At 41.6% G+C, this 16,282-nt stretch overlaps 1 protein-coding gene across 2 annotated transcripts in view; it reads right to left on the bottom strand.

Annotated features, from left to right (window-relative positions):
• agbl4 (AGBL carboxypeptidase 4) overlaps nt 1-16,282 on the bottom strand; it is a 394,549-nt gene that overhangs the window by 348,967 nt on the left and 29,300 nt on the right. For both annotated transcript variants that reach the window (XM_033621660.2, XM_033621661.2), the window contains one exon: nt 12,421-12,545. In XM_033621660.2, the coding sequence (XP_033477551.1) occupies nt 12,421-12,545 (125 nt within the window). The remainder of the gene's footprint in view (nt 1-12,420; nt 12,546-16,282) is intronic.

The raw sequence follows: 16,282 nt of genomic DNA on the forward strand, positions 1-16,282 counted from the left end.
GATTTGATTACATGAACACTAATTAGAGCCAGCAGCATCGAAATCTAATCAGTTACACGGTTTGGCCGAGCTCTAGATGGGGGATGAAATCTTCAAGACGGTGGCAGAACGGTCAGTTGTTGTTATTGCTGACTAAAGACAGCGACTGGAAATTTAAAAGAGCCATGTTGTGAGGTTTAGGAAGAAGCTCAGATGGAAGCTCAGCCTGCAATGAGATAAAGATCATTGACATAGCTGAAGGTTTTTATTTTTTTTAGTCCAACTCTAACTACTCCACGATCCCTGGAGAATATCAGGTCTTATTAAAATTTTACAAGCAACAGAAAGAGATGTTGTAGCAGAGCAGTATGAACACTAGATGAGAGCTGAAGCTCTGATCTTTTCATTGATGTGGTGTCTCAGTCACCATACAGTAAGTGGGAATGGATCTTGAAGCTTAAACGGTAGACACTGTGATTCAGATGAATTCAGCCTGCCAGCTAATGGGAAGGGTAGATTGTGGATTGTGTTGTCTGTTTACTGGAGAAGTGTATCAATCACATGCTATGGCAAAGATAGCTCATAAAACATTCTGTGAAGATCTGGAAGCAAAGTTAGTCATTTATCAATAGCAATAAATCAAAGAGAATTTCACGAGTTTAATGGCTGTTTCTTCCTCACCACCACTGGCATATTTGTGTATTAATAATAATATTAATAATATTCGCTACCACTCCTCTTATCTAATCTCCCTCTATATTTGTTTTCTCCCTGTAAACTATGATACTCCTCTTTAAATATTCCCTTCTACTCATAGTTTTGCAACTTAGCAAGCAATAAGTTGTTGCTCTCAGCAATCACAGACTTTTGAAAATGGTGTTATGTAGCAACAATACTGAACTTTAGCAAATGCCTAATTTTGTATCAAAGATAGACAGACAGGGATAGATAGATAGTGAATGAAAAAGAAGGACAATACACTACAACATTGCAGGCATTCTCATCAGATGGTGCATATTAGAATAGTAGCTCGTCAGCAGCCTCCCAAAACAATAAAACAGCAGTCGACAGACAGCTTAGCCCATCAGCACACTGTTAAATTACAGCCATCAGCACCCCCCTCCCCCCCTCTGGATCTAAACTCTCATCTCTAGCACCAGGAGAACAATCTGCAGAGTAATTAGCCTCCACCAACAGACAGTTACAGAGAGAAGGAGGACGTTTGGCTTGATTAAATTATTAAACCACACAAACAAAAAACAAAAGCAGCATCAAAGAGGCACTGCGGCTCTCCTTCAAAGCTCCTCGCTGTTCCCTAAATACAGAATACAGAGAACGTGTTCTCCCAAGCCACTAGTTGGCATAATTAGCTAAATGTGTGCATTTGTGCATGGGTGTGTGTTTGTGTGTGTGTTTGCTGTGATTGGACCCATTCCTCCGACTGCTATCTAAAATAACCAAGTGGTTAACGACAACATGATGCCAGGGAGGCCCCCCCACCCCCCATGCCAACGTACACACACATCATATGCGTCTACACACATACACATTAAACAATACTCTAATTACAACATTTATAACTCCCCCTTGCCTCCTGCGTCTCTCCAACCCCCAACCCACAAATCTGTGAATCTGGAATTGAATTTAGCCCAAGTTGAGGGCTGCGCTGGCATGAAAAGACTATTTGATTAGAACGGCAGTTGTTTCATTTGTGGTGCAGCAGATTGCAGAGCCTCTCTATCCGGTGTGCAATCTGTATTCATTACTCGGTGTAAAAGGATGATCCATGTCCTGACACCGGGCTCATCATTTCATGCAGATGCACAGCAGCTCCATGAGGCCCTTACCAAGCCACCACACCATGCCTCCCACTGAAACCTCTGCTAAAATCTTCCACTTTCCCCAAGCACACCACGCTCTCCCTCTCTCCTGCTTTCTTTTCCCCTCTCCCAATGCTAGCATCTCATCTTTGTTTCACTAATGATGTTTTGGCTTCAGATGAGGAAAGCTGTGACAAATGTGTGACTGGTTGGCGGGGTTTGATACTGACACAAAGACATTTTAAATTTTCAGGTCAAACTAGATAAATTGCAGCATGTTTGCTATTGCCACTAATCAACATAAACCAGCAATACTTAATTCACAAATGCTAAAAAATTGGGCAAAATATTCTTAACATGATTACTTTTTTGAGTATTCCATTTGACTGTACCAGCATTACAGGTAAAAGAAATGTTTGAAAAAAAATTGTCCTTATTCTAACAAAACCTGCTTTCCGAAGAGCCATAGATATCTCAAAAGAACAGTTTACAGCACCTCACTCCTCTCATTTTTCTCTCTCCCCTCTTTTTCCGCCTGCATTCACTACCCTCACCCCTTTCTTTTTATTCCATGCTGTGGCTTGCAACGCAGCTCTTTCTATTCAAGGACTGCAAAGGACTGCAAAGGCCTGCTGGCACCCTGCCACCACCGGCGTCCAAGTCCGAAACTATCAAAAGCCACACAGCATTTTAAATGGCAAGGAAATTTTTTGCCCTATATTTCAGTGTGTATGAATTAGTCTGTGCTAGCGCTGGGGAATATATTGCCATCAAATTTATGATATGAAACTAGAAATTGGCTTATATTTTGGATATCTTGATACTGTGGGTGTTGTCTTTTCCCGGTTTTAAAGGCATAAAAGTAAAGGGATGTCAAATTCTGAGGTTACCAGACTGTTCTAGCTGTTGTATTATTTTCCTTTACCTACTTAATCATTGTATCCACATTACTGATGATTATTTATCACCAATAGTCAATCCTACATTATCATCACAATATCTATAACTATTGTGGTCTGATTATCTCCAGCCCTCGTCAGCACTCGTCTAATTCTGCCCTGATCCCATGTGTTATGCACCTGCAGCCACAAAAACACCATACGTTCGCCAACACTCTCGCGCGCACTTGACTGCTCTTTGCACTCTGTGCCTTGATTCGCGAAATTAGCAGCTAGAGTCCACTTTGGCAGCATCTCACTCCGCCATACTGTTGGGCTCCGAATGGATGGCCCACTGATGACTGTCCTGATGGGCACACACAATCACACAACCCCTCTACAGATGTTCCCTTGCCAGCCAAACATGTCACAAACTACAAGCTGTTTCGTGACATATCACAAAACAAAAGTAGAGGTCTCAAACTTGCAGCTCATATGCTGACTCAACTGTAGGCGTTTGTTCTTTCATATTTCGTTTAAAAAGCACTGTAAGAGACAACTGTGGGAGATCAAAAAGAAAAAGCGTAGTGTTAGACATTTGTATTGTATTTTTAACCCTACAAGTCCCTGGAAACTGTAAGAGCTCTGCATGAGTCTGCTGTTTGAATAAAGTGAATCCAAATGCATAATAAAAAGTGTGTCTGCTTTATTTCAAAACATACCCTTAAGCTCTGTGCCTCCTTTTTAAAGTGAATCAAGCTAAAAATAAGGCAATGAATTTTGATAAGGAACCTTGCGTCAGCAGAGATAACCCAGGGAAAACTCATTTTGCTATCAGGGAGACAATTTGAAAATTCATTCAGTGCTGTTGTCATATCCTTTTGTCCATGTCATTATGAAGTGATCTGGGGAGCATCGGCTTTGACAATAAGGAAGGATGCCTTAGTTCGCTTTAACAGAACAAGGTCACTAACGATACCCTACGCTCCCTGACACAACCGTCTGATGTCTTGTATGTCTTTCAAAACCACACAAGTCTTTCCACAACTTCCTTCCCCGGATTGAAACTAGGATCCTAAACTTTCTGGGCCTGTGTGGTGTGTTTGTGAAGTGAAATAATCCCTTTGGCAGAGTCACACAGAAGCCAATGTCTCTCCTTTGGAGACTGTTGAGAGGGGAAGCTTAAAAATGAACTTCCAAAGAAGAGGAAGACCACAAGCACAGGATACATGCCTATCTACCTTGTGCCATATGCTGCAGAGGCAGGAGGGGAGGAAAAAGCAATGCAAAGGACAAAAAATAACATGGCCAGCCTGAGTCTTTTAGACAGACAGGACAAGGAGACAAGCAGACCTGTTGACAAGCATGTAAGTGGGTTTGTGTGTGTGTGTGAGTTTAACGGCGTGCATCTTAGTAAGTGTGCAGAAGCCTTGTGTGTATGTTGCTGAGAGGTATGGGTAAACTATATATATATACTATATATCCAACAAGCCCCCCCCCCCCCCCCCCCCATGGGCAGACCCAATGTGGCCCAATGTGGTGAAACCGCCACCAACCACCTGTCTGCAGTGCACACTGAAGGCCACGCTACGCCAGCAATGATTAGCCCACGTTCATCCAATGGTGCTCGCAGGAGACCCGCCTGTCCTCTCCTCCCTCTGTCACTGCTGAAGGACATCCAAGCACAGACATGAAGGAGCACAAAGGAAAGGAGGGATGAGACAGAGGTGGAGCAGACAAGGGGGAGTGGAGTGTCCCTACACACTTCTGCCAACCTGAGAAGACCGGAAGGAGCGGGGGTGAAGTTCAATGTGTTGATCCACACAGACGTGACTGAGACAGGCCCTCTGCACCACAACATTGTCCAGAGCCAATGAAGCAGTGAGCTCAGATAAGAACCTCTATTATGCAGGCTGGCATTGATGTTACACACCACAACCAGCAGCTGACTTCCCAGAAGTGCCGCCAACGTGCTCTATTTAGGATGGGAGGGAAATGTATTGCTTACACGAACAAGTCATTTCTCGTAAATACACCACTCCTCCTCCTCCTCCTCCTCCTATAGCCTCTCTTCCTGCTTCTGTCTCTTCTGTATGGAAAAAGAAAATCAATGTGCATCACATCCATTACCCTGCTCTTGCACCACACACTGTCTCTCACTCACTTTCCTTTCTTTTACTCTTTTTCTCTGCTTTAGCACAAGACATCAGCATATTAATGATGTATCTTTCAAACTGATAAGTAAATTACACATTTAGAAAATGACACATTGTAGAGGATGTTTGAAGGCCTTTTAAACCCAATTAGGCATTATGACATGTGATATCAGATAGAATTTTGCACTCATTTATAAAACTAGTTTTAGCCCAATCATATTGTGTGAAAAACAGTCGCTGCATAAAAGTAGAACTGGTTGAATAGCTTCACCAAGACATGATTTATAACAGTTCTGAGATCGTTATAACATCCAATTTAATGTTTAACTTTATGTGCCATCCTACTTCCCCCCCCCCCCCCAAATTGCATAACATCACTGCTGATGAATTTAAATAGGTGAGAATCGTCTGAAAGAGTAAAGTAATGACGGCTCTTTAGGGATTCTAGGTAACACATGGGCTATTTTGCTTCAGTTCGTCCTTTTTTCCTGATTATGGAGAGTAACCGCCCTGCACTGTGCTTTCCCTGGACAAGTGAGGCTTACAAATCACCCCTGCAGCAGTTGGAAGAGCTGGAGGAGTTGAAGGCGCTCGGCGCAAGGTTTTACTGCCTGTCTTCTATGAATGGCTCCCTGAAGGCTCCTATGATAATAGCTCACAGCCGTGCCCTTCACGGAGGCTGACATCAAGCACACCCCTACAGCAGAATGGAACGGCATATCAACTTACCCAATGGGGTGTTATATCAACTCATCCAATGGTTTCTGGTCATAAGATAGGCAGAAGTTGAAATGAAATTGTAGTAGCTGGAACTTATGTCAAAATTCACTCAGTTTGGACACTGGGTGCAAAACTTTTTCGAAGGTCCCATGTGATTGAGTTCTTATTATTTTTCTTCAAAGTAAATAGGACAGCAAAACAGTTTCAGAGTCCTGCCCTTCTAGTCTAAAATACATTGTACATGAATGATGAAGTCAACAATAGTGAAACTTCAACATGCTTGGAAAATTCAGATTTGTTTACATCAGCGAAGACAGGTAGATCAGATAATATATTTATGTTTCCAAAAGGAAAGATAAGCAGCTACCAGGATGAAAAAAGCACCCACAAATATGATTGAAGCTTATATGACTCCATATATCAGACTACTGTAAACAAACAATTCATTTTCATCTTTGCTGTTACAGTTGTACCCCTCCTCTCCACCTGTTTCACCCTGTCTAAATGTGTTTTCTGTTGTTGAATGAAGTGCAAATTACTGATGAAAACCAAATGAACAACGCCAGTCTCAGATATCTTTTATGTATTCAGACATAAGCCTGAATACATTCAATCCAGCCAATCCAAACAACTGTGCCAAAGAAGCTTTAGACTCACAAACCTCCCTCCATAGAAGTGGAAACACACACACAGGAATATACTATAAGTAACATTTGCTATGTAGTGCTGAAACGACGTTTCGATTAATAAATTAGTCAGTGACATTTGTGATGACTTTTTGTTTGTCATTAATCAAGCAGACAAGACTAAATCTACAGCCACACAAGCAGCTCTGCGAGGCTGTACTTAAAGAAGTCTTTCACTGCTGAAAAGATGGTCTTTTATAAAACTGGGCTGTCTGTGTAGAAGTAGAAACATGCAAACACTTTTGAAATTGGTGCTATATGACCAGAAAAAGGGCTGTGGCATTTACATTTGCTCAAGAGGTAGAAAATGTGCAACTACCAGAATGCACTGCGCCGCTTTGGACCAATAAACGCTACAGCTGATGGGTGACGTAATGCAAGCTTGTCTGTTTTTACATAGAAAGCAACATGGCAGCCAGCTGGTGACAACTGATCTCATATTACACTTAAAACAATTAGGTAAAATATGTTCCTGAGAGGGCAGCACGGTGATGTAGTGGTTAGCACTGTCGCCTCACAGTAAGAGGGTTCCTGGTTCGATCCCTTCTGTGCGGAGTTTGCATGCTCTCCCCGTGTCAGCGTGGGTTCTCTCCGGGCACTCCGGCTTCCTCCCACAGTCCAAAGACTGGGGAAAGATTGGGGATTAGGTTAATTGATAACTCTAAATTGTCCGTAGGTGTGAATGTGAGCGTGAATGGTTGTCTGTCTCTATGTGTCAGCCCTGCGATAGTCTGGTGACCTGTCCAAGGTGTACCCTGCCTTTTGCCCAATGTCAGCTGGAATAGGCTCCAGCCCCCCCACGACCCTCAAGAGGATGAAGCGGTTAGAAGATGGATGGAGTGATGTTCCTGAGAACATTTAGGCAAGATCTTGGTTTATATTTGATGAGCACTGTCTAGTTTTACAGTTTGATCTGAGTTGGGTATGCAGAGTTGGTTTTTGAGAGCGAGACAGAAAACAAGAGGGGTAACTCTCTCGTTCCGCTCATGTACTTTTTGTGTCCATTGTGCAGCAGTACAATCTGTGGTTTGAGCAACAACCCCAGAACAAGGGAGCTGGGAGATGAGCAGGGAGATCTGTACACTGGTAAGATGGAGGGATGTTTACCATAGCTCATTTACACATACTACTCACACTGTTGTGATACAGAGCTGGTTGAAAATCACTAAAGTATACTTTTCAGCACATAGAGTTTTTCTCAGTGCAATTCAATAGAACTTTATTTATTCCAAAGGACATTCTTGTGCCAGAGTATGCTTCAAATTACATTAACAAGAAGTACAGTAACCGCGAAACACTTATATCCATCAATGATTTTAAGGGCATCATAAAGAATGTGGTGACCATGACATGTGCTTGTTTTTCTTGAGAGGCCACTATGTTTGAATAGTTGTTGTTTTATTGTGGATTTTTGTGTTATATGTTGTACTTGTTGCATTTTAAATTTGTTTTGATTGGCTGCTACCTTGGCCAGGTCGCTCTTGTAAAAGAGATTTTCAATCTCAATGGAACTTCCTGGTTAAGTAAAGGTTACATAGAAAATAAACAACACAACCAGTGGGTTCCCTGGGTCAGGGTCACTCTCTGGGCCCGGTTTTACAAATAACAGTGTATTAAATATAGACAAAAAAATATACAAATATACAAGATAAGATGTGTTTTCGAGAAGCAAAAGCAAAACCAGTGCCTAATAGAGTCACAATAGGAGTAAGCTAAGTACAATGAGTTGCTAAAAATGAACTAAAATGCTAATTTAAACGCCAATATTGCTAAATGCTAATGTCAAGATGCTAATATTTACATCTAGCATTTGCTAATAGCAGTAAGCAAAAGGTACAGCTGAGGCTGATGGGAATGTCATTACTTTTGCAGGTATTTGGTCACAAACAAAAAATTAATTTTTGACCTGATGATGAAACTTGATGAGGAGTCAGGGGATCTTAACGTTAGTGTGATTCATTCTGAGGTGACCATGAAGCTGTGTGCCAAATTTCATGACAATCCTTCCAGTCGTTGTGACTTAACATGTATCTGCCTAAAAGTCATTTTCTAGAATGCACTGAGTTTGTTTCTAACTTTCATGTTTGTCAGAAAGTTCATGTGGAGCTTTTTAACAGATCATAACAGAGTAAGTAACGTATGTAAAAAATAATAATGATAATAATTGTGTTATCATTAATATTAAGTAAAATACAGACTTAACTGTGAGGAAACATACCATACTAAACACAGATTTAATAGATGGGTGCACCTTCATGCCAAAACGGACACCAAAAAAAGCACTCTGCCACCCGATCTCTGTGTCCCTGTGGCCCAAACCAATTACTCTGCACAAGTATTTTTTGCAAAACATGTTCCCAAAGAAAATATGCCAAACCAAGCAAAACCTCAAATGGTGTCACATCATGAGTCCCCGGTCATTGCAACCAACGTCACCAGAATTGGTCTGAGCTTTTTGAGGTAAGTGAGTGGTTCGAAATACACAAAAAAGAAAGGACATACAAAAAAGAGACATTCATCCATCCAGCCATCCATCATAACCGGTGCTACGGTGAAGCCAATTTCCACAAAGCTGCTAAGCTGATTGAGGCAGACCAAATCTGTTTCACCAGCTTACATTCCTTCAAAATGGCCATCTCACTTCCAATATCACGGGCTTTTACTGTTCCCCATTCCCCTGGCTCAGGCTGAGAGTTAGCAAGGCTTAGCTGGATGAAACACTCCAACAGCCCAGTTCTCCCCTGGAACCCACTGATATCTCTATAGCACAGCCTCTCCTCACATAGCTACACTTAGTTGGTTTATTTACTCATGTTATTATTCTTCATCTGTTTAATTTCTCCATTTTATTTTTTGTTTCAAATCGTAACAATATTACATCTATTAGGATTTAAACGAAAGATTGATGTGAAATCTGACCATTCCAGGCACACAGACACAATCTAATCACAGCGTCTGTATACACACACACACACACACACACCTTGGCAAAATGCACAGGCAGCACTTAACCACAACACCTTCTACTGGAGTAGATTAAATTCACACAAGGCCTCTTTGAAGAAGGAAATTGGACAGATAAGAAACAGATTTCTATGAAAGAAGCTTGTGAGGGGGCCTATAGAGAGAGGGAGCATGGAAGTGTGCGATGGAAATGTTTGTTCACCTGTAAGCTTGCTCCTGCATGTGCCACTGTACACAGTGCGATCATATACATGATACTTATCAATCTTTTGTCATTTACTGTGTTGTATTCCCCTCCCTGCTCACTTTCTCTCTGTCTTCCTCTCACACTTTCTCTGTCATTTTGCCACAACAGCAAATATCCTGTTGGCCCAGGCTGCAGACTGCTGGTGCTGGTCTATCTGGCCCTGGGATCGATCCGGCTCCAAGCCGAGGCCTCCCATTCATCTCAGAGCCATAAAATGTGATTAGTGCTGACTACAGCACTGCAGGGAGATGGGCTGATAGGCCTGATAGCCTCAGATAGGCTGGGTTGGACACTCCACAGGAAGACAGCAGCAACAGCATGCTGTGGATTCATCCTTGCCTTTTTTCTTTTTCTTTTTTCTCTATTGCTTTCTATTTGCTTTTTTTTTGCTCTCATCTTTGTCAATCGCTTTCTACCTCACTCCCTTTGTCTTTATATTTAGCTGTCTTTTCACTAAACTTTATCTCTTTCTTTGTTTGCTTCACGTATGCGCACAAATCACACAGCAGCAGTCAAACTTAAATGCCAATATTGTCGGTTTTACCGTTTTCTTATCCTGCAAAGTTACATTGAAAGACCAACCCTCCATCCCCCTAAAGCCACATTCTCTGTATCCACATACAGTGTATCTCTGTGGCATGTGACCACCTCTGTCAGCCAATCACGGAGCTCAGAGCTTGCTAGTGGCAGAATCAAGCTCGAAGCCAGTGACACGAAGTGAGGTAGGGAAATAGATGACTGCCTCAATTCTGAGGAGAAACAACTTTGGTGGGCACAAATGTCTGATGTACCAACATCTGTTAGAGGACATTCTGGGAGATATAGTGACAACTTGTATGTGTATGACTCAAGACTACTGACATCATGAGCTGTATCATACCAAAAATTATCTTGTACTCAACAAAACCACGTGAACATCCAGTAGCTTCCAAAAAAAACTGAGCACTCCTGAGCAATAATGTTCTGAGGGAAACACGGAATCTGGTATCATCTTAAAAATAAGGATCTTTAAAGTGGCCCAATTACTATTATAGTATGATTTTTATTCTAAATTGTTATCCTGACAATCTAATGGTATGTTCATAGGTCTGACTTTAATGCTAGGCCATCCAATGAAAGCCTCTCACTAACTTTTTTTGTCATGAAAAACTGAACTTGTACCTAATATCTTCCATCAAATTTGGTCTGAATAAATATCCTCTTTATATATGTTATACATGAGCCTGTCACAATAAGTCTGTTATCGACTCATGTATATTAACATGACCTCAATCATTTTGCTGACCTCGATATTCCCACTGTGTTTACATGCATGTTTGTTTAGCCCAGGGGTCAGCAACCTTTACTCTTAAAGGCATTATTGGCCAAAAAAAAAAGCCGTGAGCCGCAAAACATATTTGAACTAGCGTACTCTATCATCTGTTCCTTGTCCCATTATCAACCTTTCCTGAAAATTTCATCAAAATCCATTCAGAACTTTTTGAGTTATTTTGCAGACAAACAGACAAACAGACCAACGCCGGCGAAAACATAACCTCCTTGCCGGAGGTAATTAAGGTAACAGCCTATTAAGTCTAAATGAGCATTCATTAATATGATTTACTACAGGGTGGCTACTCTGCAGTGGGCTATTTGTAATTATTTGGTACATTAACTTTGCAGCGTTGATGGTGAAAGCAAATGAATTTGTCCACACACTGTTAAATTCTCTAATTTTCTCCGAGACTTTTTCTTCTTTGGATTTGGAATCCATAGCTAGCCTTGCTCGAGAAACTCTAGGCTAGCCACCGCTACTGAAGCTCTGCAAAATTTAGAGGAAAAAGCACCAGGTCGTAGACCTATGACGAACATTTTAGTTGATGAAACTTTAAAACATTTTTTGATTTGATGTATAAGCCCAAGCCCAAGGGAGCCACTGGAGAGTATCTAAAGAGCTACATGTGGCTCCAGGGCCGCTGGTTTAGCCTATTAGAAATATATAGAATAAACACTGGGATTTTACGTACCATTACAAGACTTGGGCACAGCAATTCTCCCTTTAATTTCTCTCAAGTCCAAAGACAAATAAAACAACACTTCAAAGATGACACAGTGCAGCTTACCGATAGCCTGCAGCTGCACTTTTAGAGTGGAAGAGGCACATTCCTGATAGTCACTAGCAACAAGCCAAAATGTCTTTGTAGTTTGGGAACTGCCCATTGGTCCGACAGCCCATTGGTCCAACATCCCATTGTTCCGACCATATTAAACCCATTGTTCCGAAGTCCCGTTGTTCCGAAATCATCATGATGCCCTGTGGTTAAGGTCTGGTTAGGTTTAGGCACAAAAACCACTTGGTTAGGGTTAGGAAAAGATCATGGTGTGGGTTAAAATGAAAAAGAAAGTGACAAACACATAAGCTGTGAGCCTGCTTCACCTCAAGCCTTTCCCAGCTGACCCAGAGCCGGTCGCAGCGCACCATCAAGGTAGAAATACGCCCGCCGGGAGCTGTTCAGCACCGCGGACCGTCAGACTAATGGGATGTCGGACCAATGGGCTGTCGGACCAATGACATGGACCCTGTAGTTTTACCCTCCAACAACCTTATCCTCCACTCCGTAAATCTACTAGCAAAAGGAGCCAACTGCAGCACACCGGTTTGATTATGAAGTTCATTGCCTTATTAGGCCACTATATCATCACTATGTTATTATATTATCACTATATCAGTGGTATAAAATAGTCTCAAAATGACAATAATATTATACATCACAATTAATTCTGGGATAATATATATCATCCAATGAAAGTTGTTATCATGACAGGCCCATTTATACCAGACCTATTATACCATGGTAGTTATTGTTTGATTGTGCCAATACAGCACCCTTAAAATGAAAGTCTGTGTGTGTTATGGAAGATGAAATTGGAAGAGAAGCTCTTCTTTATGATTAATGGTGAAAACAGAAAACAGAACCACAGTATGCTGACCTGTGTCTCGCGGATGTTCTCCACTGTGAAGTTGAACCAGACTCTGAAGCGGGGGTTGCAGGTGTCAGGCCGGATGAAGAGGTCAAACTCAAACTCACTGATGTAGTCAACGCGGCCAAGGTTCCCTGCAGAGACAGCGAAACAGCTTACATTAGCATTAAGTAGAACTGAGCAGTCCGCAACACTGAGACACAGTTCACAATCAATGGAGTCAAAACATTAGAAACAGACAGACGGGCAATCACAAGACAAGACAATGCTACAACACAACACGGCCTCATTTCAAATTGAGGATCTCCTTTCAAAGACAGATGTGTTAAATCGATATGTCACAGTCAAGTGTCTACTAATAGGGCTTCACTGTCATGGAGGTCCTCTGCCTGGTTTATTACTGTATGTACAGTATCTGCACATTTTACTACCCTGGCAAGTCTTTCAAGCCAAGATGATACCCACAGAGAGAAGAAAGTATGAGGAGCAGAAAGACCAACAGACAGGGTTGTTCCAGTCATCCATATCTGACACACAATATACTATCCACAGCAAAAAGATCCAGATGATCAGTGGAAGTATAATTAATCCGATGGGAACCATTTTCCCGCTTCCAATTCTCATAGCTGTCTATAAGATGACTGGGAAGTAGATGATTACATGACAAGCATTCTAAATATAGGCCTTGTCTGTATCTTTTGATATGTATGTGGACACGCATGTAGTGGAGACTCATATGGTGCATGCACAAATTAATGATCGCCAGAGTCAAAGCAAAAAGTTGAGGGGGAAAAGTTAGACGAGAGCGTGTTAGCCATCTTGTCGGAGCTGCACAGAAAAATGACGCATTGACAGCTTATTTTCCCTGAATGCCACGCTTAACCCGATACATGAGACCTGTCAAGTCCAGGCAGCTGTTCAAGGGTTAAGTTCGCTGGCAAGCCAGGCAAACTGCGAGGCTCAACGTCCCACACAACTCTACATCAGGGTACTGTTGACCACCTGGTGGCAAGTAGAACCATAGCAGCAGCACGCACACACAGACACAGCTGACTATAGACAGATGGGCTAACTACCACACTGTCAAAGTAGATCCCTCTCCTTCTGCCATCGGACAGAGCTAATCCACTAGTCAGCTTGCAACACACACACACACTCAGGCACCACACACACTTTGCTCTGCTCTACTGAAGCTACCCTCAGAAGTGCTATCATAAGTTTACACAGGACTGCAGAAAACTACAAGGCGCTCTTACATATACACAACACCAGTAATACAGTTTGAAACTTTATATATAAAGCAGTATTTTCCTTTTATCAAACACAGCGTGCAACAGTAACGCACAAGCAGTGAGAATGAAATTGCATGGGGTTATTGTGTAACAATGGGCTGATGACTGGTCCGTATTTACATCTGAAGCCCATCCACCAACAGCTTCCGCAGCTAGCACTAATGGTGAGTGGCATCTCATTCAAGCACACTGGTGCCTGGAAAAAAAATCTCTTTCTGCAGATCGCTACTCTTACTGTTAAGGGAGTGGCTGAGCTACGCTTAAATGTTCATCTACTCAGTCATAGACTCTGCTAATTCTACACTCTAGAAGCATACACAACATAAAGTCAGGTTATACAGACAATAAAAGACAGGCTGAGAGGTGTCAGAAGAAAAGAGACAAGAATTCTGTATGTTGATAAGTGACCTTTATCATGTTGAAGTTACATGTGCTGAGAAAGTATTAAGCGTGTTTACCTTTCTGACTGTATAATGTTACTGTATGTCAGAAAAAACATCTGAGAAAAAGCTATTTTCTCCTGTCAGGTTTGGACACAACATTGTGCAAATAATTTGACAATAAAAGTGCAAAGTCAAGTGCATGATCTACCCATTAAGTTAGCTATCTGTTACTTGTGGACAGGCACAAGTAGCCACTCCAGAGATCTACATGTGAAAAAACCCATATAACCTATTAACTATAAAGTGTAATTATCAATTAGCACATATAGTATTTAAGCATGGGAAAAATGTATATATATGAGAACTCTCAACATCATCTTCATATCATTAAACCTTGCCAAAGTACTCAAAATCAGAAGGTAGATTTAAAGTATGCTAAACTTCTTAATTTAGTGTTTAGAGAAACAACCTGTTTTCCAAAAAATACATTTTCTGAGGTATTTATGATTTCATATTATGTAATAGTTTGACATATTTTAAAGGGACAGTTCACCCCAAAATCAAAAATGCACATTTTTCCTCATACTCGCAGAGCTATTCATCAGTCTAGATTGTTTTGGTGTGAGTTGCTGAGTGTTGGAGATATCGGTCGTAGAGATGTCTGCCTTCTCTCCAATGTCACAGAACTAGATGGCGCTTGACTTGTGGTGCTCAAAGTGCCTAAAAAATACTCAACAGCAATGTCTCTTTTCAGAAATCAATGTCTCTTTTCAGAAATCACTACTTTCATTATTTTCTTTCTACCAAACTACACCCGCCAATTGTATCACCGCGCCCAAGGAAGAGTGCATCTACTCATGGACAAGAGGCTCGTGACAGTGCGTGATGTAAACATTGGCGTCCTCCGTGGCTGAGCTGTAATTTTAGCTAGCTCAGTGGTGCTAGGTGAGCTAACAGTAGGTAGTTCGGTAGAAAGGAAATAGTTCCTACATAAAACTGCTCTGTCTGTCTGTCTGTCTTGAGTAACCAGATCGTGATTTCTGGAAAGAGACATTGCTGTTGCGTTTTTCAAATTTATTTTTTTGCCACTTTGACCATCACAAGCTGAGTGCCATCTAGTTCAATTATATTGGAGAGCAGGCAGACATGTCTATGGCTGGTATCTCCAACACTCGCCAACTCACACCAAGGCAATCTAGACTGATGAATACCACTAGAGGAAAAATGTGTATTTTTGATTTAAGGGTAAAATCTCCCTTTAACTGTGTTTTTGTATGCATTGTGTTGTGTAAAATGCAGCCTTAATTTTCCTTGGGATTAATAAAGTATCTATCTATCTATCTATCCATCTATCCATCTATCTATCTATCTATCTATCTATCTATCTATCTATCTATCCATCCATCCATCCATCCTCATCCTTTATTTAGCCAGGATAACAGTGAGCCCCCATGTCATTTGCTGTGATATCATTACAAGGAGGAAGATGATTGATTCCATGTCTAAGTTACCATCCAGCTGTAGTTTTTCTTGCACGGTGGCTGGCGAGCTAAGAAGTGGCAGGCAGGCAGGCAGGCAGGCAGGCAGGCAGGGACCAGCATTTTGGCTGGTTGGCAATGCAATCTTGAGCCATTGAAAGCAGATAAAGCCAAGAGCAGGCAGAGTGTTGAACCAGACCCAGCTGCAGCTAGCAAGCACGGACAAAGAGAGGAGATAGAAAGCAGAGCAGCACCTGTTCCCACAGATGTGTCATCGAATCGATCATCTCTCATACCGACATCACAGCTATTCACAGAGCTGACACTGCCAAATACAGCTTATTAGACCACGCTGATGATGGCCTCCAAAGGTCACCCCTCCTATCAGACTCTTAATAGCGCTATTCAGTAATAAAAACACAACCACTCTGTAAGGTACTTTCATTATTTATATGGGAGCATTGTTTTTTGTTTGTTTTTTAGTATTTAAACTGAATAGATGCCTTGAAACCAGTATCAGAAACCAATGCATTGATTTGTGAATCTCGGCTGTGAAAATCATCCTCACATCATTATAGAACTTCACTGCACAGCCAACTGGAAATAAACTGAAAATGATGCTAATCAATTTTTCTGTCTGATTGGTATGGCTGCACTGCAGTCACACCATGAGTGAAACTGCTGTATGTCATTAAGCCAGAAGAAGGTTTGACAGGTT

This window comes from Epinephelus lanceolatus, chromosome 6, assembly GCF_041903045.1.
Source record: "Epinephelus lanceolatus isolate andai-2023 chromosome 6, ASM4190304v1, whole genome shotgun sequence".
Taxonomy (NCBI): domain Eukaryota; kingdom Metazoa; phylum Chordata; class Actinopteri; order Perciformes; family Serranidae; genus Epinephelus; species Epinephelus lanceolatus.